We start from the raw sequence: 23,915 nt of genomic DNA on the forward strand, positions 1-23,915 counted from the left end.
CAGGGAAGCCTGGCAGACTGAAGACCCAGGGAAGAGCTGCAGTTCAAGTCCAAGGGCAATCAGCTGGCAGAATTCCTTCTTGCTAGGGAGAAGTCAGTCTTTGTTCCAGTAAGGTCTTCAACTGATTGGATAGGGTTCACCCACATTACAGAGGATGTAATGCTTTACTCAAAGTCCAATTTACATGTTAATCTCATCAAAAAAAAAAAAAAAAACACCTCCATAGAGACATCCAGAATAATGTTTGACCAAGTATCTGGGCACTGTGGTGCAGCCAAGTGACATATAAACTAACCAGGATAGTATCTAACTCTTTTCTAAACTTTTTCTTGAAATGAAAATAGCTAAAAATCTAGTATATAGGATGCCGGCATTTTGTTTCCATAATTTTTCCTTTGATAGCTAAGTACTCTGTTATATAAAACCATGATTAAGGGTGTGTCTAAGTGGATAAAGTCATGATAAAAAAGAACAATTAATTTTTGTTACCATATACAAATACAGCATCTTAACATATACCTTGAGTTTAATATTTCCTGAGTCCACATCAATAACCAATTTTTTTCTGTATCTAAGAAAATATCAAGGGTAGGAGAAATTAGAAAGCAACAGTGATTTTTATTGAAACCTTCTATTGAAGGTTTCAGAATCTAGATGTCACTTAAAGTATGGATAGGTCAGCGTTCCTTAATTCATTCACTTATTTTTAAAATTCCATTTTTTATATTCTAAAATTTTGAATTGCCACTTAAATTCCAATGCTATTTCTTCAAATGATTCCACAAGATTGTCAAAACAAATAGCTGTATAAATAAGAAAATATCTAAGCATTAAATGTTACTGCAATGTAATATTTGTGAACAAATTCTACTAGAATAAAAATATGCCAACATGCTGTCTATGGAAATTAGACTTTACTGAACTAGTATTTTGGTTCTATACTGTTATGAATCTAGGTTTTGAAAAATGTGAGGTTTCTTTTTTTCTTGGTTAACCTTTTATGATAAATAGAAATTATTAATTTAGAGACCGAGTGATTCTAAGATTATTTTTTATGATTCTTACTAATGATTCCTTTTTTTATCTGTGGTGTGCTGTTCTCTTTCGTTATACTTTTAAATTTCCTCTCTTTAGGTTTGGATGTGTGGAGGAGAAATGTTTGATGTCCCATGTTCTAGAGTTGGTCATATCTACAGGAAGTACGTCCCTTATAAAGTTCCATCTGGGACCAGCCTGGCAAGAGTGAGTAACGGGGTCAGAATAAGTTGGGCTTGATAGGGCTTCCTGTAGGCAGACTAAGCAGCCTCATACATGGTATAATTTGTGACCCAGACGGACAGGCACTGTCTGATAGAAACAAATGACTAAAATAAAAACTCCACCACTTCCCATTCCATTTGACAGGCTTTAGTATATAAACCGTTTCTGTGTTCCTCAGAGTTTTATTTCCATTCTTTAAGGAAGTACTAACTATTAATGCTAATTCTTGTGTTTAATTATTTCAAAACACTTTCACATACATTATATTTAATCTTTACCTCTTCCTTTTGAGATTGATAGTCTTAGCCTTATTTTGTAGATGAAAACTGGGGCTTGCCAGGTGGCTTGTTTATGCACAAATGAATGATAAATAGCAGAGGAGGGGTTTAAACCCAGGTCTTCAGAACTCCCCCTGCTCCCCTTCATGGAGTGTAACAGGATCCATAAAAAGTCAGATGGAGAAACAAGACAGGGAGAAGTGGTTGCCCAAACTCTGCCTTCTCATTTGCAACTAGGGCCAGCTCTGCCTAAAATTTTATCCTATCCCCAAAATCCCAAATTTGGCCAGTTGCAAGATGTTTTTTCAGATACTGTTTCAAATAAAACCTTTTTCATAGGCTAAATGAAAGGATGCTTTTTTCTTCTGCATTTTAGAATGTTCTCATACATATTTGGGAGAAAGTCATGATACTTTCGTGAAATAATCCTGACAATTTCTGTTTTCCATGTGACTGTCTCTAGAGCTGGGTTAGTTGTATTCACCACAGTATGTACCTGCCACCGCAGAGATACAAAATCTAGGGGGGAAAAAAAAAAAAAAAGGTGGTTTTGCCACATCGCTTCACACAGTGTTCTCCTAGGAATCTAATCTTGAATTATTCATTTTCGTTCTTTTACTAGTATGGCTGCAATATATAACTATTTGAGTCTTTTCTAGAAAGCTCAATAAGCTCACAAGCTTCTTTAAAATATAAACTAGTTCATCGGGTTTCATTAGAAATATTAACCCCACAAAGGCATAGTGTTTTCTCTGTTTTATTTGCTACTACACTCCCAACACCTCGAACAAAGCTTGATAGACACTCAACAAATATTAGTTGAAAGGATTAATTAACCAGGAAAAACTAAGACTAGAAAATGCTACAGGTTTGTCTAACTAAAACTTAAACATTTCAGTGAAGTATAAAAAAATTTTCATTTCTAGTGAGTCTTTTGGGGGAAGAGGATTCTTTCTTACTCCCTTTCTGAGATTGTCAACACTGTCCATTTCCTTAAGCCACATCCATAATCTTTTTTATAACAGTGTGAGTTAATAGTCATGAAGTTACCTCACATACACCTTGAAGGGAAATAGTCATATTATTACGCCCTCTTCAAAAGATTAGTAGCGTACTCCACTGAGTAGCTGCAAAAATATGCTCTTTGAGAAAAAAAATCACAAAATCATAAAGCAATTAAAGAGCTGCATCTTGGACAAGGACATATGATTCAATCTTGTCATAAGACTTAACACATATGAATCTCCAAGCTCATTCAGGAGAACAACAAGAATTCACTAAAAGGTCCAGTTTTGAGCACATTATCACAAATCAGCCATGTGGATATCATAAATCACAGCAGGTTAAACTACCCCAAAGATAATGATGTTGTCACTTGTCCCTTTCACCCACTCAAATGCGCCCAATTTGTGCCCCACTCTGCATCATTCATTTGCCAGATGGATGGAATGTGCGCTTGGTTTGTAGTCAAAATTAGTGTGTACAAACTGGAGGGGAAAGTTGTGCTGGTCCAGAGGGTATATTTTCAAAAAATAAAACTGTTCATATATTTTCAAGAAAGAAATTAAATACTATGTCAGTGTATATAAAAGTATATATACAGTGTATATAAAAGTATATATAACAGTAAATACTTTTTCAAGGACTGTCAAATATAGGAAAACTAGGGCTGGCACATAAAGTTCCCAGCAAATAAGTGAGTGTTCATTCAAATGAAAAAAAAGGAATTTTAATCTTTTCCACTTTTACTTGAGGGCTCATTTTTAGTTTTTGGTTTTTTTTCCTAAACCGCTAGAGCCATCAGAAAGTCATAAATATTGAAGCTCCACTGTCAGTCTAAGGAATGTTTTATGATATCTTAAATAAAAAAAACAATTCTGATTTTTGTGGGAGAGACTCAACTACCTGCTTGCTACCCTCTACGTCGTTACTAAATCATCAAAAATGATGAGAGACTTTAAAGGTGCTTCAGATGCAGGGCCATGTCTGTTCAATGGGTAGTCAATCTCTCCAGCCTCACTGGGAAATGTAGAAGATGGAGATTTTAACTCCAAAGGTGCGTTTTCTTAGTTTACAAAGCTCATTTAATTTTTCAAAAACGTGCACATTTTATGTGTGTACCTATGTAAACTGAGGATTCCAGCTGACTTCCAAACACACACACACACACACATACACACAGTTGTGTGAATAGCTTGCAGTCCTCTAAACAGTGCACCAGTGTGTGTATTATAGAAACAAATGCAAATAATTAGTACCTTCTGTTTACCTAGCATTATAGTCTGGTTGCGAGAGACAAGATAGCTATATATGAAACCATCCGAGGACAATACAGGACACCAAGTAATTGTTCAAACGTATTGTAAAGATATATACAGGTAGAGGGAGGAGGAGTAGAGAGGGCAACATAGCTGTTGAACTGAAAGAGGACCTTCAAGGGCACCTCAATTAAATGAACAAATTTAACAGAATAGTGGTTCCCAAACTCAGGACCAGTAACCCAGAGCCAGTTCCTGGACCAGCTTTCACCCAGCCTCAGTGAACTGAGAAAAAAAGGATCACAAAGCTACATATACTCAATTTAATGATATCTTTTTATGCAGCAATTAGAGACTTTTTTCCATTTTTATGACAGAATACAAGATAGATTTTTATTAACGCCCTTATTTGGCAAAAATAAAAATTAGCATCCTTCTGTCAGTTCCCATAAAATGCAAAAATCCAAGAGATAGTGACTTACAATTGATCTTCCTCTGGGAATCAGAGTATCCACTCATCATGAATACAATTAGATATTTTGCTGAGTCGGCATCCGGTCCAATGTTTGTATACTGGGCATTGTTGTAGTATCTTTTCACCAGGAACGAACTGCCAGTCCCTGAGGGAAGGGATGCTAATCCCTATTGTTGTAGGGAGACGAGACAGTCCCCAGGGCTGTAGTGACAGTTGTCCCTTCCTGGAGATGACACTGTCCTCATCACAGAAGAGGGAGCAGCTCCCCAGCAAAAGGCCCACCGAGCCTCTGCACAGCGGAAGTGGCTGAGGGGCAGGTGGGTGGAAGACTCCAAGGAGACCCTTCATTCTGATGGGTTGTGAGGTGAACCACACACTCTGCCCAAGGAGCAGCCATATTGGCACCTCACAGACTTCTCTGTGAATGCTAGTGCTTTGGGGGACAGTCAAAGCCATTGGACCTGAGATCAGTGGCTCTGTGAACAGGACATGACAGAGGGGCAGAGCCGTCACCCCATGGATAAACATACTAGCTGACTGTAGCACAAGGGTCATCCCACGGATGCGACTTTACCCAAAGGAGTTTCCCCAGGAGGATCCCAAGCCAGTGAAGGGTAGCCCTGCCGACTGTGAGGGGGGCTGTCCTGGAGGCTCACACAGCTGTCCTCCCTAGCTCCAAAGGAGGACAGCATGGGACACAAAATTGGAACCGATACTCACTCTAAGTTTGCAAGGGGTGTGACAGAATGCGAATCAGAGGATTGTGTACTTCTGTGGTTTGCCACTGACATAGTATTAATAATATTTTCTTTTCTAAAATATCATCTTGCATTTTATGGCAACCATCATCCAAGTTGCAAGAGAAAGCTATAAAACAAAAGAAGTCAAACCCCGTAAAACTCCGATTGCACAGGATGGCCTATAGAACTTGAAAATGTAACTCACATTAGAAGGGATAAGGTTAAATGTCAAGTGAGCAGAGCTGGGATGGTGAACTGAGACCGGACTCGCCAAGGTTTACCCCTCCTACCATAGTGCCCCTCATAGGGAGGCTTGGAGTAAACAGGGGCAGCTGGAGCAGAAGGGTGGGGGCTCCAGCCTGAGTTCCTACCTGTAGGAAGGAGTAGGCACAGACAGTGAGAAAGGATTGTGTTTGGGACCTATGGAGCTAAACTAGGAATGTACCTTGGAGACAGACTCTGGAGGACCCGTGTCCAGAGAAGGGTGTATTTTTCTTATAAATTGTGGGGAGGTACTCATAGTTTTTGAGCAGGAAATGCCAGGATAAAAATAAAAGGGGTAAAAACAGGTCAACCAACAAGTAAATATTTAGTGGGAGAAAGACTAAGGAAAATAACATTTTGAATGTAAGAAGCATTTGTAAAAAAAATTTCCTAAAAGGTTTTTATTGATTTGCCACACTGCGGTGAGAGAGAGGCCAAATGTGACTATGAGGTTTTCATCATGGCTTCTAAGAAAAAATCATATCAGTACAAAAATGGGGACGCGAGGAAGGGGAAGGGGGAAAATGCTCAGATTGGTTTTAGGTAAGGAGGGTGAGAAGCAACTGCCTTACATGAGCTCAGGGAGAGCCAGATCTCTGGAGACTTGCACAGATTTCCCATCTAGAATTCTGAGAGCCCACAAAAATCAGATTTTCTATATCAATAAATGTTCATTTCTGAAAAAAAAAAAAGTATTTATCATGCCAGGCACTATGCTAGAGCCTGGAAGGATAAATGATGAACAAGATAAACATAAACTTTAACTTCTTTTTTTTTAAAGATTTTATGTATTTATTTGAGAGAGAGAGCGCGTGTGCGCGCACACACAGGAGTGCGGGGGGTGGGAAGGGCCAGAAGAAGAGGGAGAAGCAGACTCCCCACTGAGCAGGAAGCCCGATGTGGGGCTCCATCCCAGGACCCAGGGATCATGACCTGAGCAAAGGTAGACACTTAATCGACTGAGCCATCCAAGCCCCCCAAACTTTAACTTCTCATAACTAATGGCCTTGATTATGAAAGTCAGGTGGCATCCACACAGTCCAGCAATCTACATAACAATCAGAATACCGTGAGGGTGAGCAAAGGGTTAAATAAATGTAACTAAACTCGCTATGGAATGAGATCTGTATCTTAGATACTTATTTATAAACTATTTTGTGGAGATTATAATGTTATCATTGTGATTATGATTTTAGAGAAGAGGAGGTAAATCTCATAAATCACATCTAGCATTATTTAACACATAGCGATATATGTTCTATATTAATACATAATATTTAATGATCCTACAGGCCACACTGTGATCTACATCCAAGTTACAAATGTTTTTCACCTTATGTATTTACCTAGGGTTTCTTGGCAGAATGCCATGAGCTTTGAAGATGTCCCATGGTTATTATACTTCATGGGCATGAAGGTTAAACCTGAGGTCTGAGGGAGAATGGTGGTTTTTGCCTCTGTCGGCTATGAAGTGACCTCTTAACCTATTTCCCAAGTTGTCATTAGTCCGGTGTCATATCCCTGGTGACGTCTGGTTCTGCTGACTCCATAGATCATCTCAGACTGTTGAAATTAGTCAGGGTGGAGGGAGGTACAGAGGAGGAGGAGTGGGGAAGGAGTGTTTCAATGTCAAAGCCGGACCACCCCAAGTCGATTAGTGAGTGCCCCCTCATCATTCACCCCGGTGTCGGCTATCCCGGTCTGAAGCAGCTGAAATGGAAGAACACAAGATCTGACGTATGCCCTCCCTCATTTATGTCAGAAAAATATATCAGTCGAGGAAAAGCTTTAGCAAGACCAAAATGACTACTTTGATATCAGAAAATAAAATCACCAACAAGGCTATAAAGTATGGTGATGAATGAGAAATCTGCTCCCACAAATTGACCTTTCTCCCCCTGATGATTGTAAATCAGTTTACTCTCATAAAACTGCCCGGCAAATAGGAGCTGTAGCATGACAACCTTAGCCATCAACGGCAGCCAGCACTTCTTCCTGTTGCTCTTAAAACTATAGAGTTCAGGTGCATTATCTGAAACTATCACTGAGTTCGGGGACACGGTGGCCTATCATGGGCTTTCTCCCAAAAAGCAGGAAAATGATGAATTCTTCCAAAAAGACTCAGCCTGCATAAATGGCTAGGACTTCCATGCAGAAGCAATTCGTCTGAAAACAATAACTATCTCTAACTCTTCCTTACAATATAACAAAAAAGGCAATAAGACTGTCTGATACTGAGGGCCAGAACTAAAGATGATTCACATACTGCAATCATGTGTTTGCTTCTCTCCCTTCTCGGCCACATTTTAGAATATAATACCCTCTCTTTAGATGGGGCTGTTTATTTAAGAAGTCCAAGCATCTTTCATAAATAATATTTCATCATTCTTCATGAGAGTCTCCCTAAAGAAAACAACCATAAGTTTATTATGCGACGATAATGAGTCAATAAATCCTTAAGATATGATGAGTCCATTGCGTGTTATGAGGAGAAGGGTCATCTCTAAAGCCTCAACAGAGGCTCAGGCTGGAGAAATTTTTCAATCAATATTTATCAATTGCCTACCATCGAGACACATAGAGCATGCTACATGTCCTAAGCCAATAGCATTGGGTCATCCTTTTGTAATGGAATGTCACATCACCAAGGACATCGCCCATACTGGAGACAAGTTTCTGGCACATGACACTAGTAGAGCACTCATACTCACCCTTTAACGATGGTCCTTTTTTGGACACTGGACGTTTTATGCTTGTTTTGCATAAGAGGAAAACAAGGCAAAGTAAAACTACTCTGCCAAGGACCCAGACAGAGGAGTTGGGAAAAACACGAAACACAAACTTACTTCTCACTGCTTGACCCTCACTTGTTCCCTTAACTCCTAAACCAGTGGTATCAGAATTTTTTTTAAGTATCCACATGTGTTTTGTCTGTTTAACAAATAACAACAGAATCACAATTGTCCTTAAATTTTTTTAAAAATACGGAGGTAAAACATGGAATTTGCATACCAAACATAGAAACACTAAACAGAAAGTGAAGTATCATGAGAACATGTGAGGTAAAAAGAACCACATTATTTTAAAACTCAGCAATTTTCCACAAAGCTTCTCAAAATGAACTTTTAGTTTGATTTTCTTCCTATTCGTTTGCTCTATATCGTACCCGCCCAAAAACTCCCACAGATGCTATCAATTTACCAGTTAAAGCATTCTGCTCAATTTCATTGTTTCAAGTATTCCTCAGTGCTTCCCCAGGTTTAGCTCAGCTATGACTTGTGAATCAAGTAGCTAATGCTTTCTAATGTGCAAAATGGGTCTTGGCATTGAGACAAGCAATCTCTAATCCATAAGGACAAAATTCAGCATTTCCTGAGCTATCTAGTGAGGACCAATATTTCCCATGTGTTTTTTGTTAAGCCTATTGGAAGACTTTTTTGGCGGTGGGGGCGGGGAGCATGTGTGAGTGGAGTATGGGGGAGGGGCAGAGGGTGAAGGAGAGAAAGAATCTCAAGTAGACTCTATGCTGAGCCCAGAACCCAACACAGGGCTGGATCTCAGGACCCCGAGATCATGACCTGAGCTACCCAGATGTCCCAAGCCTTTGGAAGATTTTATAGGATAAATATAATATTTAAATGGGGATCCTAGGCATCTACATGACAATTAGCCATCATGATTAATCATACTCTTACTCTGTCATTCTTAACAAAATTAAAATCGGAATGATTTTCTCTTTCCTGTGGTACCTTTTCCAGTCTGCTTTTGGCTACTCCTTCTCCTACCTAAAGCACCTTGGCACTTTATGTTATTAGTTAGCATTTATACAGCTTTCTTTTTTCAAAGCACTTGAGAAACTACATGGTGAGCCCATTTGTGGGCTAGGGGAAATTATAATTGCGTTTTTGTCATTATCCCCATTAGAACCGAACATTTTCCTGCATTCACAACTCCACTGGAGCCTCAGAAAGGAGAAAGCTTGCTTAGATAAAATAGGACCCTGCTGCTACAAAATTAACCTACTGAAATTTAAGCAAATTTAAATATTTTAGCATGCCATAATCTTAATAACCAAAAATGCAACTCTTGCAAGAGGGAGCCCGGCAGGCTACTTTCTAACTCCACCTTTCGGGACCCTAATGGGATGATGAAGCCACGGGAGCACCTTAATGGGAAGCACTCATTTTGTGGAATTAGCTTCTTACCGTAAGATGTGTAAATGCACAGTGACACTGTGCTTGAGGCCTGTAGTATTTCATTTCTGTTCTGATCAACGTTGTTTTTTTTTTAATGTTATGTTAATCACCATACATTACACCATTAGTTTTTGATGTAGTGTTCCATGATTCATTGCTTGCGTATAACACCCAGTGCTCCATGCAGTATGTGCCCTCTTTAATACCCATCACCAGGCTAACTCATCCCCCTACCCCCCTCCCCTCTAGAACCCTCAGTTTGTTTCTCAGAGTCCATAGTCTCTCATGGTTCGCCTCCCCCTCCGAGTCCCCCCCCCTTCATTCTTCCCTTCCTGCTATCTTCTTCTTTTTTTTTTAACATATAATGTATTGTTTCAGAGGTACAAGTCTGTGATTCAACAGTCTTACACAATTCACAGCACTCACCATAGCACATACCCTCCCTAATGTCTATCACCCAGGCGTTCTGATCACCCTTGTTTCTAATAGTTTATTAGTTCGTGGCGAGAACTCCATTTCCAGGGGTATAACATACAACATGGTGGCCATAGTCAGTATTATTATAATGTGTATTTGAAAGTTGCCAACAGGGTAAATCTTAAAAGTTCTCATCACACGGGAAAAAATTGTAACTGTGTGGTGAGTGACAATAACTAGACTTAGTATGGTGGTCACTTTCCAGTGCATACAAATATGGAATCATTATGTTATATGCTTGAAACTAGTAGGTCACATGTCAATTTTATACACACACACAAAAAAAGAATTCCATTTCCAACTTCAATTCCAGCCCAAGTATATCTCTTTTTGATGTTACATTTGAAGTAAAGAAAATAGTTCCATTTGATATTCTATAGACTGAGAAACGGTCAAAACCAATTGGCAGCTCTGTGGTGCCTGGATGCTTTTAGTGTTCTAATTCTGAAAACAGCTTATAAAAATAAAATTTCACAGATTACCTAAACTTTGAACAGATATGAATTCCAACTTTAGGACCCTACATAAGCTATTAAAAACATAGAGTTTTTTTGGTCTATTTTGACAGTATGAAAAATAAAACAGGTTGTACTAATAACAAATGGAATGAATACTGTAGCAGCATTTAGTTTAACCACAGTTTGCTTGTGGTAGATGTTCACTATTACGGAACAAAACACTTGATACTCTCTTTGGTTAATGGTTAGAAGTGCTGGTTGTGATTTATTTTTTTTTAAAAATAGTAATTGTGGGGTACCTGGGTGGCTCAGTCAGTTGAGCATCAGGCTCTTTATTTTGGCTCAGGTCATGATCTCAGGGTCCTGGGATCAAGCCCTGCATGGGCTTGCACTCGGCAGGGAGTCTGCTTGAGATTCTTTCTCTCCCTCTGCCCCTCCCCCGCTCTCTCTCTCTTTCTCTCTCAGAAATAAATAATAAAAATAATAAAAAAATTTAAAAAAGCAATTGTATTAATAATTATCTACAAATAAAATCATACTGCCTTTTTTTAAGATTAATTTTTTTGACAGAAAGAGAGCACAAGCAGGGGGAGAGGGAGAGCAGGCTCCGCACGGAGCAGGGAGCCTGATGCAGGGCTCGATCCCAGGACCCTGGGATCATGACCTGAGCTGAAGGCAGATGCTTAACTGACTAAGCCACCCAGGCACCCCAAACTGCCTTTTATACTCAAGTTGTGGTAGCATGAGACACCATGGCTTGATTGCCAGAAATGGACACCCTTCACCTTATCCTCCTGATGTCTCTAGATTTCCCCAAAAGGCTTCCTCCCTGCGTGCTTACATACCTGTTTGTCAGATGCAGTACCCGCTCTGCCTCACCCATGACTTGCTTCTTCTTTGTGCTCCCACTTGCCTGTTTCTTGCCTGGGAAGCCATTGGAGAAGCCACACCACCTCCACCATTCAGAAGAAGAGCATCAACTCCTAGTCCATGGTGCTGTCTCTGGAGAAACCAACACTTCAATTCTCAAAGTGCCAGAACTTCTCTCAGTCCCGGATAGACTCAGGAAGGTTGTCCTTTAGCTGTGGGCTAGCTAAAAGAAACAGAAACCACACTTTCACTTATGTCCTATCATTCCACATTTTGCTTCTGAGGCGAGGTCATAAGGCATCGCAGCTTCCACCTTGATTGCTTGGATGGCTTGATTTGGGGGAAGCTAGCCACCACATCATGATGACACTCAAGCAGCCCTCTAGAGAGGCCCATATGGAGGAAACCTGAGTCCTCCTACCAATAGCAAGCACGACTTTATCAAACATGTAAGCCTCCTTGGAAGATCTTCCAGCCCCATTCAAGACTGAGGGTTCTAGAGGGGAGGAGGGGGGGAGGGGATGGGTTAGCCTGGTGATGGATATTAAAGAGGGCACGTATTGAAAAAAAAAAGATAACTGCTTCTTTAGCCAAAATCTGACTGAAACTGATGAAAATCCAAGCCAGATTGCCCAGCTAAACCACTCCCAGTTTCCTGACCCACAGAAACTGTAAAATATTTTTTAAATTGTTTATTATTAAGCCACTCCATTGAGGGTAATTTGTTATGTATTGATAGATAACTAATACAGCTCTTCCTGTTTAACAACTCTTCAGGAGCAGCAATCAGTCCAATTTTAAGGGACATGATTACCTCAGGTGGTCCACTTGAAGCTTAAACATTAGGCAAGTTATGCCTCAAAGATACTATCAACAGGTATCAAAAGGCAACTCACTGAATGGCAGGAAATATATGCAAATCATATATCTGATAAGGGATTAATATCCAGAATATTTAAAGAATTTCTACAACTCAGTAATAACAAATAAACAAGCAAGCTGATTTAACAATGGGCAATGGATTTGAATAGACATGTCTCCGAAGAAGATATACAAATGGCCAATAAGCATGTGAAAGATGTGTAATATCACTAATGATTAGGGAAAATACAAAACAAACCCATGATGAGATACCACTTCACACCCATTAAGATGGCTACTATTGAAGGGAAAAAAAAAAAAAAAAAAACAGAAAATAGTGCTGGAAAGGATGTATAGGAATTAGAATGTTTGTACATGGCAGAAATGTTAAATGTTGCAGCCATGGTAGAAAACAGTTTGGAGGTTCCTCAAAAAAATAAAGATGTAATTACCATATGATCCAATGATTCTACTTCTGAGTACATACACAAAAGAATTGAAAGCAAGGACTCAAACAGATATTTGTACACACATGTTCATAGTAATAGTCAAACATAGAAACCCAGTATTTGCTTGACAATAAATGGACAAGCAAAATGTGGTATATATATATATACACACACAATGGATTATTATTCAGCCATAAAAAGGAAGAAAATTCTGACATATACTACAGAATGGCTGAATCTTGAAGACATATGCTAACTGAAATATGCCAGTCACAAAATAACAAATACTGCATGATTCCTCTTATATGAAATATCTTACATAGTCAAATTCATATGAAATAGAAAATAGAATGGCAGTTGCTAAAGACTGAGGAAAGAGGAAATGGGGAGTTATTGTTTAATGAGTTTAGAGTTTCAGTTTAGGAAGATGACAAAAGTTATGGAAATGGATGGTGGCAATGGTTGCATAACCATGTGAATGTTTTTAGTTTTTTGGGAGGAAAATTAAGGTATTTCATTTGTTTGTAAAAATACTCATCAGAAGTAGCTAGAACATTCATTCAAATTGTATTTCACATAATTTATGCTAAAGAGAGAGCATTTTTTTCCATGCCTTGGCAAATTGTAATATTCCTTTTTTAAGTTTGAGTCACCTTCCAATATTTAATCCTTTATGCTTTCAATGCTGTGAAATATCTACCATAGTTCCTGTGATGTGAAGTTTTTGATGGTATCACTTTCTCTAGGACAAGTATTTTCCTCATTATGACAAGAAATACACTCTTGCTAAACTCCCTGGCTATATATCTAGAGTCTCTCAAATGACAGCAATGTTAACATTTCCATGGCCAGTCATTTCTTCCAGAAATTCTATTTGAATTTCACTTTCAGCATTATCACTTTTTGCTTTTTTGCTGCTCTTTCATCTTTGTTAGCCAAGTCTCTCATTTTGATTATCCACTTTTGTAAAATGTCATGTCATGTTTATCTATAGGAAACAAGGACAAAACACAACTATGTTTCTGACTATGTGTGAACTGAAAAACAGATGTGAACTGTGTATGAACTGTTTAGCAGATGTGCCATGATCAATCACCAACAGACTTTGAAAGAAGTGATGTAATTGGTCATTGATCATAATATGCATTTATTATTTACATAGTGATTTGTGGTTTGAAGAGCTAACAGCAACATGTGTTCCTTATACAATTACTCACAGTTAACATACCATAGCAACTGAAATCTGAACTGTGTTGTTGGAAGCATGTGAATGTTTCTAGTGCCACCAAACTGCACATTTAGAAGTGGTCAAAAGGCAAATTTTATGTTACGTATATTTTACCACAGTGAAAAAAAATAGGCAAACTGATTCTAAAATTTATCTAGAAATGCAAAGGACCTAAGATACTTGATAAACAACAAAGTTGGAGGACTTACATTACCTGATTTCAAGCTACAGTAATCATGACAGTAGTATTGACAACAAAAGGATTAATGAAAGAAAATAGAGTTGAATTAGATACTTGCATATGGTCAAACATTTCTAGAAAAAAAACGAAGAAGAAAAATTGTGAGGTTGGGGAGATATGACACTCTAGGCACTTACACCTAGAAGGAAAGATTGATAAATTGGACTCCACTGAAATTAAGATCTCCTGCTCTTCAAAAGGCACTGTAAAGAGAATAAAAAGACAAGATACAGACTGGGAGAAAATATTTACAAATCACATTTCTTTGTAATATAGTTTGAAATCAGGGAGCATGATATCTTTAGCATTATTCTCCTCTTTCTCAAGATTGCTTTGGCTAGGGGCACCTGGGTAGCTCAGTCATTAAGTGTCTGCCTTCAGCTCAGGTCATGATCCCAGGGTCCTGGGATAGAGCCCCACATCGGGCTCCCTGCTCTGCTGGAAGCCTGCTTCTCCCTCTCCCACTCCCCCTGCTTGTGTTCCCTCTCTCGCTGTGTCTCTCTCTGTCAAATAAATAAATAAAATCTTTAAAAATAATTGCTTTGGCTATTCAGGGTCTTACATACAAACTTTAGAATTGTTTGTTCTATTTCTATAAAATATGCCATTAGGATTTTGATAGGGATTGCAATGAATCTATATATTGCTTTGGATAGTACGAACATTTTAACAATATTAATTTTTCCAAACCACGAGTACTAGTATATCTTTCCATTTATTTGTGTCTTCTTCAATTTCTTTCATTAATGCCTTGTGGTTGTCAACATACAGATTTTTCAACTCCTTAGTTAAATTTATTCCCAGATACTTTATTCTTTTCAATTCAGTTGTAAATGGGACTTTTTTTTTAAGATTTTATTTATTTATTTGACAGAGAGAGACACAGTGAGAGAGGGAACACAAGCAGGGGGAGTGGGAGAGGGAGAAGCAGGCTTCCTGTGGAGCAGGGAGCCCGATGCGGAGCAGGGAGCCCAATGCGGGGCTCCATCCCAGGACCCTCGGATCATGACCTGAGCCGAAGGCAGACACTTAATGACTGAGCCACCCAGGTGCCCTGTAAATGGGACTCTTTTTTTAATTTCTCCTTCAACAGATTGTTATTAGTTATAGAAATGCAACAGATTTTTGTGTATTGATTTTGTATCCTGAAGCTTTACTGAATTCATTGATTGGTTCTAACAGTTTTTTGATGAAGTCTTTATAGTTTTCTATATATAATATCATGTCATCTACAAATAGCAACAGTTTTACTTCTTCCTTTACAATTTGAATGATTATTTTTCTTGCCTAATTGCTCTGGCTAGTATTTCCAATACTATGTTGCATAAAAATGGCAAGAGTGGGCATCCTTGTCTTGTTCCTGATCTTAGAAGAAAAGCTTTCAGTTTTTTCCACTGACTATGATGTTAGCTGTGGGTTTATTATATATGGACTTTATTATGTTGAGGTGCATTCCCTCTGTACCCACTTTGTTGAGAGTTTTTGTGATAAATGAATGTTGAATTTTGTCAAAAGCCTTTTCTGCTTCTACTGAGATGATCATTTTTAGCTTTCATTTGTTAATTTGGTATATCACATCGACTAATTTGTGGATGTTGAACCATCCTTGCATATCCCTAGAATAAATTCCACTTAATCATGGTGTATGATTGTTTTAATGTATTGTTAAATTTGGTTTGCTAATATTTTGTTGAGGATTTTTGCATCTACATTCATCAAAGATATTGGCATCCTTGTGGCATCCTTGTCTGGTTTCAGTATCAGACTTATACTGCCCTCATAAAATGAGTTTATAAGAGTTTCCTCCTCTTCTATTTTTTGGAAGGATTTGAGGATTGGTATTAATTCTTCTTTGAATAGAATTCACCAATGAAGCTGTCTGATCCTGTACTTTTTTGAGAGGTTTTTTATTACTGATTGAATCTCCTTACTAGTAATCAATCTGTTCAGATTTTCTATTTCATCATGATTCAGTCTTGGTAGGTCGTATCCATCTATCCATTCCTTCTAGGTTGTCCAATTTGTTGGCACATTATTGCTCATAGTAGTCTCTTACAATCCTTTGTATTTATATGTTATTAGTTGTAACTTCTCTTTATTTCTGATTTTATTCATTTGAGTCTTCTTTTTTTTTCTTGGTGTATCTAGATAAAGGTTTGTCAATTTTATTTATCTTTTCAAAGAAACAGCTCTTAGTTTCATTGATCTCTCTACTATCTTTTTAGTTTCTATTTCATTTATTGTGCTCTAGATTTTACTATGTCCTAACTTCTACCAACTTCTACTATTTCCTAACTTTTACTAACAAAGTCCAAAGTTTTGGACTTTGTTTGTTCTTCTTTTTCTAGTTCCTTGGGCTGTAGAGTTAGGTTGTTTTTGAGACTTTTCTTGTTTCTTGAGGAAGGCATTTATTGCTATTAACTTACCTTTTAGAACTGCTTTTGCTGCATTCCATAAATTTTGCCATGTTACATTTCCAATTTTGTCTGTCTCAAGATATTTTTTTATTTCTCTTTTGACTTCTCTGACCCATTGGCTGTTCAGTAACATGCTGTTTAAACTCCAAATATTTGCAAATTTTCCAGTTTTCCTTATATAATTAATTTTTAGCTTTATACCATTGTGGTCAGAGAATGTGCTTGATATGATTTCAATCCTCTAAATCTATTAAGACTTGTTTTGTGGCTTAACATATGATTATCTCAGAAAATGTTCCATGTACACTAGAAAGTGTGTATTTTGCTACGTTTGGATGGAATGCTCTGTAACTATCTAGTCAGTCTATCTGAGATGTCCTTTAAGGCTGATGTTTCCTTATGAATTTTCTATCTGGGCTATCTATCTGTTGATGTAAGTGGAGAATTAAGGTCCCCTACTATTACTGTATTGCTATCTATTTCTCCCTTTAGGCCTATTAATATTTACTTTATATACTTAGGTGCTTTTATATTGGATGCATAAATATTTACAAATGTTATATTCTTTTGTTGGACTCACCCCTTTATCATTATATAACACCCTTCTTTGTCTCATATTACAGTTATTGTAATAGGACAAAATCTCTTTTGTCTGATATAAGTATAGCTGTTCCAACTTTCTTTTGGTTTTCGTTTCCATGGAATATCTTTTTCCATCTCTTCACTTTCTGTCTGTATATGTCCTATATCTAAAGTCAGTCTCTTGTAGGCAGCACATAGATGGGTCTTGTTTTTTTAATCCATTCAGCCACTCTATGTTTTTCCACTGAAGAATTTAGTCCATTTACATTTTAAGTAGTTATTGATAGGTATGTACTTATTACCATTTTCTTAATTGGTTTTTGACTGTTTTTGTATTTCCTCTCTGTTCCTTTCTTCTCCTGCTCTCTTCCTTTGTGGTTTGATGACTTTCTTTAGCAGTATGCTTATATTCCTTTCTCTTTGCCTTTTCTGCACTTACTATAGGTTTTGTTTTGTGGCTATTATGAGGCTTACATATAATAACTTATATCCATAACAGTCTATTTTAAGTTGATAACACTTAAGTTTGATCCCATTCTAGAGCTCAACATTTTTACTCTCCCCAACCATATTTAATGTTTTTAGTGTCAAATTTTACATCTTTTTATCTTGTGTATCCCTTAACTAATTATTATAGTCATAGTTATCTTTACTACTTTTGTTTTTTAACATTTATACTAGCTTTATAAGTGAGTAATCCACTACCTTTACTATATATTTATCTTTCTAGTGACATTTATTCTTTCATATATGTTCTTGTCACTGAAGAGTGCCCTTTCTTTTCAGCATAAAGAAGTCCCTTTAAGATTTCTGTAAGGCCAGTTTAGTGGTGATAAACTCCCCTAGCTTTTGCTTGTCTATAAACTCCTTATCTCTCCTTCAATTCTGAATGATAATTTTGCCAGGTAAAATATTCTTGGCTGGAAGTATTTTTTCTTTCAGCATTTTGACTATATCATGCCACTTTCTTCTGGGCTGCAAAGTTTCTGCTGAGAGAAGGAAATGAAAATTCAAAAAGATATATAAACCCCCATGTTAATTTCAGCATTATTTATAACAGCCAAGATATGGAAGTAACTTAAGTGTCCATTGATGGATGATTGTGGTATAAATATACAATGGAATGTGATTCAGCCCTAAAAAAAGAATGAAGTCTTGCCATTTGCAACAGCATAGACGGACCTCAAGGGCATTATGTGCTAAGTGAAATAAGTCAGATAGAGAAAGACAAATACCATATGATCTCTTTTACATGTGGAATTAAAAAAAAAAAAAACAAGCTCATAGATACAGAGAACAGATAAATGATTGCCAGAGGTAAGGGATGAGGGGTGGGAGGAATGGGTAAACTTTTTTTTAGTTTAAATAAATTTTTTATCACATTTCTAACAAAAGACTTGTATCCAGAACATATATAGAATTCTCAGAATTCAATAATAAGAAAACAAACAACCCAATTTTTAAATGGGCAAAAGATTTAAATAGGTAGTTCACCAAAAAAGATATACAGATGGTAAATAAGTACATGAAAAGAGGTTTCACATTATTAGACATTAAGGAAATGTAAATTGAAACCATACTTTTATAATGGCAAAAATAAAAAGACTGACCGTATTGAGTGTTGAAGTTATGGTTTAACTGAAATGCTCACACAATGCTAATGGGAATGTAAAATGGAACAACCACTTTGGAAAATAGTTTAACAGTTTCATTAAAAGTTAGACTACTTAGCATATGAACCAGACATTCCACTTCAAAATATTTACCCAGTAGAAATTAAAGCAAATGTCCATACAAACACTGTTCATAGCAGCTTTATTTGTAATATCCCCAAAACCCAATGTCCATCAATAGGTAAATGGAGAAATAATTGTAGCATATCCACATACTGCAATATAATAAAAAGAAATGCATGCGACTACATGAATGAACTTAATAATTATGCTTACTTTAAAAAGCCAGACAAAAAACACATACGTTATGATTCTATTTATTTAAAAGTCTAGAAAATGGGTGGCTCAGTCATTAAGCATCTGCCTTCAGCTCAGGTCATGGTTTCCAGGGTCCTGGGATGGAGCCCCGCATTGGGCTCCCTGCTCCGCGGGAAGCCTGTTTCTCCCTCTCCCACTCCCCCTGCTTGTGTTCCCTCTCTCACTGTGTCTCTCTCTGTCAAATAAATAAATAAAATATTTTTTTAAAGTCTAGAAAATATAAATAAATAAATAAATCTAGAGAATACAAACTAAATTATGGTGGCAGAAAGTAGATCAGTGTACAACACCAAGAGTGAGCCCTAGTGTAAACTGTGGGCTTTGGGTGATGGTGTGTCAATGTGGGGTCATCAATTATAATAAATGAACCACCTGGGTGGGAGATGTTGATAATAGGAGAAGCTATGCATTTGTGGGGGCAGGGAGTAAATGGGAAATCTCTGTACCTACCCTTTAATTTTGCTGTGATCCTAGAACTGCTCTAAAAAAAAAAAAATAGGTCTTAATATTTAAAAAAAAAAAAAAAAAAAGGTCAGCAGTTGCCTGGGGATGGTGGTAGAGGTGTGTAAGAAAGGAAACAGAGAGCGGGATTTCAAAGAGGCATATGGAAACATTTGGAGGTGATGCATATGTTCATTATCTTGATGGTGATGATGGTTTCACCTATATATACATAAATCACAATGTGCCAAATTGAACACTTTAAACATCAGCAGTTTATTGTATATCAATTATTCCTCAATAAAGTTGTTTTTAAGATTAAGCTTACATGCATTTTTTAATAAGATGCTGTTAAATAATTTGGGGAGTTGTTCTTTGTCTTATAACTAAAGGCTACATTAAACGTTATCAGAAACGCTACCATAAATATCTAAAATATCCGGCCAGAAAATAGAATAGAGATACAGCTAAATTATCTCAAAAAGCTCAGAGCTGGTAACCAGTTACAAACAGCTCACATAGCCTTGGGGAAGAAGAGAGGAAAGTGGCTGTCAGACAAGCCTCCCTTTTTAGTTCTGGATTAGCCACCCTCTCCTTATGCTGAAGGATTCCCACTGACTTCAAAGAAGTCCTTAGATCAGAGAGAGCAGTGCTAGGCTGAATGATTGTAGTGAGGTTGAGGCTCTCTTAAAGAGATTCTCTTTTGAGCTGTAGCCAGGATGACACTATCACTTTATCAATGATAAGAGGGCTTTGGGTGGGACTCCAGAGCTACTAAAGTACTCTGAAGCATCAAAGAGGAGAAAAGAAATGCATTTAAATCAAGGCAGAATTTTTAAAGTCATGGGATAGTGATGCAATTCCTTGCTGGAGGAGTGTCTGGGACAAATAAGAAACTGTTTCTGTGGGAGATTGGCTTGGCTTTGTTAGCTACCAGCCGTTGCTGGGGGGAAAAGCACCAAAAAAAAAAAAAAAAAAAAAACAGCTGAAGAAAGAGAAATCTATTATAAACCCATCATAATACAATAGCTTAATATTGACACAAGCACAGCATGTGGGCTGGGGTCAGGCCAGTGCACATGTAAGGATTGCATCCTGCACAAAGCAATGGAGGCACACGAGGAGGTGAGGTGGCCCAGATAGTACAAGCATGGGGCAGCCTCCTGGCCAGACCATCAACTGCCAAATAATCTGCTGAGAAACTGAATAGGGATCGTATTTTTAGGATAATTAAACAGCAGGGTCTAAAATGTTGTTGGCAGAAAGAAATAATTAGTAGAGAGATTTCTGCAGTGTCATGAATCAGCAGGTATAATGGAACTATCTGTTTTCTTCATGTTGCTCAATAAAGACGATCAGTCAGAGCCGGAAATCTGTTCTTATAAACTGAGCTAGAATGTGATTTAATGTCCCTGGTAAAATATCAATTCAAGGACCTGATGAGTGTTAGAATTAAGGAAAGATTTAGTGTCGGATAATGCAAAGAAAACAAGACTCGAATTCTAAAGACCTCTAATATAAGGCTGAATGCGTTAAGTGTGTTAATAAATATTTGGGCAACACCGAGAAAAGACAGATTAATCCCAGTTTGGGTTGAACAGAGGAGCATGGGGTAACACACAACCACTGAGGTTGACATAAAAAGAGATGATGTTATCAATGTTTTGTACGTAGAAGGTGCACTTCATTTATCACTCAACAATTAGGAAGGTCGGCAGTTTTTAAAAAATAGAGAACTAAAGACATCTTCATTTGCTTTCTACACGGAAAAATGAACGTATGCTTCAGCTCCAGTAGCCCTCCTTCTCCAACTGTTACAAGACTTCCACGCTGGATGAAAAACCAGCAGGTGAAAACCTCTTGGATTCACCTTGAGTAGGATGGGGCCCTCTCCCCGAGTCTCCCTTGTCCACACGCAGAGCCTGGCTGGAACTCAGCCCAGATGGGTGGAGACAGAAGGCCTTCAGCTACTTACTTGCAGAACGAGGTTAACAGTAAACCCTAAATTGTCCATTCCAGCCATGCTGAGCCCTCACCTCCAGCTTCCAATTAGCGCTGCTGTTATCTTAAATGATGTGGCTGCTTCCCAGATAGAGGGCCAGTGGGATCCCACCTGTTAGAAACAGAAAAGCAGTGGGATTGGGAAACATACTTAGATCAACTGTGCGTTAGAGCAGGCTTCTCTGCAGACAGCCTGAAACTTCTTCGGAGTCATTTCCACAGAAGCAAAACATTCACTATGTATTGATAATAGCATCAAGATATGCCAGATTCGAAATACAGTCACTTAATGAATTGAAAAAACCTTCATGGAGCACATATTATATGCGTATTATATATATCGGCAGTAAGGTCGCCAGATTTGGCAAATAAAAATACAGGACACCCACCTAAATTTGAATTTCAGACAAATAACTTTTTAGTATAATTATGGCCCATGTGTTAAAAGATAAACTGAAGCATATTAAAATTTTTAAGGGTTTATTTGAGCAAAAGTCTGTTTGGGCCATGTCAAACTGGAAGTAATTAAGGGCAAAGACTTATATAGAGAAAAATACAAAAGCAAAGAAAGGAAATAATTTGAATGGCTATAGCTTAGAGCCTAGTTGTCTATTTGTGATTGGTTGTACCGAGTGTTTTGATTTCATAACCTTGAAACATTTCCAGGCTTGGATTTTGGTTTGCATAGGTAGGCCACCATAGCTTTAGAGCCACCTCAGTCTAGTGGCCTCCTTGTTTAATTTAATTTCATTTAATTTAATTCAATTCAGTTCAATTCAGTTCAACACATGTAATATTAATAATACAAGCATTATACAACTATTAATTGCACTCATATTTTAAAATTATTTGTTCTTTACCTGAAATTCAAATTTAACTACATGTCCCACATTTTATCTGGCATCTCTAATTGGGAGGAATAAGAAGAGAGTTTCTGAATGGGTGAGATCAGACTAATAAGGGGAAGAAGGGCATTGAAGCAGGAGAAACCGTATGGACAAAGCCAGGGAATAACTGCATTTTTTAAGTGGCAATGAGCAGAGCAGATCCCATAAGCAGAGGTCTCTTGGAGGGGAATAAAATTCAAGAGGACTGTTAGGGACTCTCTGGAGATTGTCTTGAACAGTGGGCCACCCTCCTACAACAAAATGTTCAATGAGGCATAACTCAAGAGCCAGCTGTCGGATTTCTTTTAAGTGAGTCATCTTTGCCCAGTAAAACACCTAGAAAGGACATTTTGGCTATGGAAGGGTAGGCCTCAGGGTTTGGCCAGGATAAACGGGGACAGACAATGAGAAAGCTGAATCACTCTGCATGAAAAGGGAGAAGAAACGATGACATTCTAGTGCAGTCCTACTAAGGAGACATAAGGGAAAATTTTGAGGACAGCAGGATGGTAGGGGGTCAAAGACAGAGAGGGAAATTTTGGCCAAGGAGAATTCTCTACAGCAGCCAAAGACTATGAAAGAAGTCAAATATCCCACCTTACGTCATCTGCTGTGCTTTGTCGTCTGAAGCTCTGCCACCACCCTCAAATCTGCAGTCACAGTCCATACCTTAGTGATCTACCTGGGGGGTGTTTGAGACGTGAGGAGAAGCACACAAGTGCCCTGCTCAATGCTCTGCTAGACAGAAAAGAGAAAGCAAGCCTGGGGCAAGATGGCAGTAGGAAGGAAAGGTCCCCCAACAGGAAATCGAAGTTTTCCTTGATTTCCTTGATTTCCTTTGTGTGAACACAAAGCCCTGGGAATCCACACAGATCTTGAGGAAAACAAGGATGTGTAATTTGTAGATGAAGCAATTCTATTTAAATCTCAAATAACAGGAATCCCAGCTAACACCTGGCTCCATGTGTCTAAGACAACCTTGATAGATCCAACTTCAGATACTTTGGGAATAAATGATTGCACATATAGATCTTCCAGAGTCCATTCTTTACTCTTTCTTTTGTCTTGATAACTATTTTTTGGACCCTTTAGCATCTTCACCAATGTTCATTCAATCAGTCCTAAGGAGAGATGGGCCAACTCAGGTTGATTTATTTTTCTCTTTGTTACCATCTCTGGCAAGAGATGTGATTGGATGTCTCAACTGCATGATCCTGTACACGTGTACACAGCTGCAAATGTTTAAGTGAGAAATGCTGCTTTGCTCCTTTCCTATTACCTCCATGTATTTGGATGAGTGTATATACGCTCCCATATAAATACCTCAATGAACTCAAATGTGTATCTGATTATTTCATTTCCTGGAATGGGTGAATTTATTCTACAATCTACAAAAGGCCAATGAAACTTTTGCAACTGCTTGTAATATTTCTCAGCTGTGGTTCCAATGCCTTCCCCAAAACTAAGTACTAATTGCAGTGGCAAATGAACACAGTGTATTGTTACTTCCAGAATAATGACTTCAGAATGATATTATTTGG

General features: G+C 37.9%; 1 protein-coding gene across 2 annotated transcripts in view; it reads left to right on the forward strand.

Annotated features, from left to right (window-relative positions):
• Positions 1-1,080: 1,080 nt before the first annotated feature.
• The window catches only part of LOC116629082 (polypeptide N-acetylgalactosaminyltransferase-like 6), a 33,820-nt gene continuing 10,985 nt past the window's right edge, over positions 1,081-23,915 (forward strand). For both annotated transcript variants that reach the window (XM_032399388.1, XM_032399386.1), the window contains exon 1: positions 1,081-1,242. In XM_032399388.1, the coding sequence (XP_032255279.1) occupies positions 1,141-1,242 (102 nt within the window). In that variant the 5' untranslated portion in view covers positions 1,081-1,140. The remainder of the gene's footprint in view (positions 1,243-23,915) is intronic.

Source organism: Phoca vitulina, unplaced genomic scaffold, assembly GCF_004348235.1.
Source record: "Phoca vitulina isolate PV1807 unplaced genomic scaffold, GSC_HSeal_1.0 scaffold265, whole genome shotgun sequence".
NCBI lineage: Eukaryota > Metazoa > Chordata > Mammalia > Carnivora > Phocidae > Phoca > Phoca vitulina.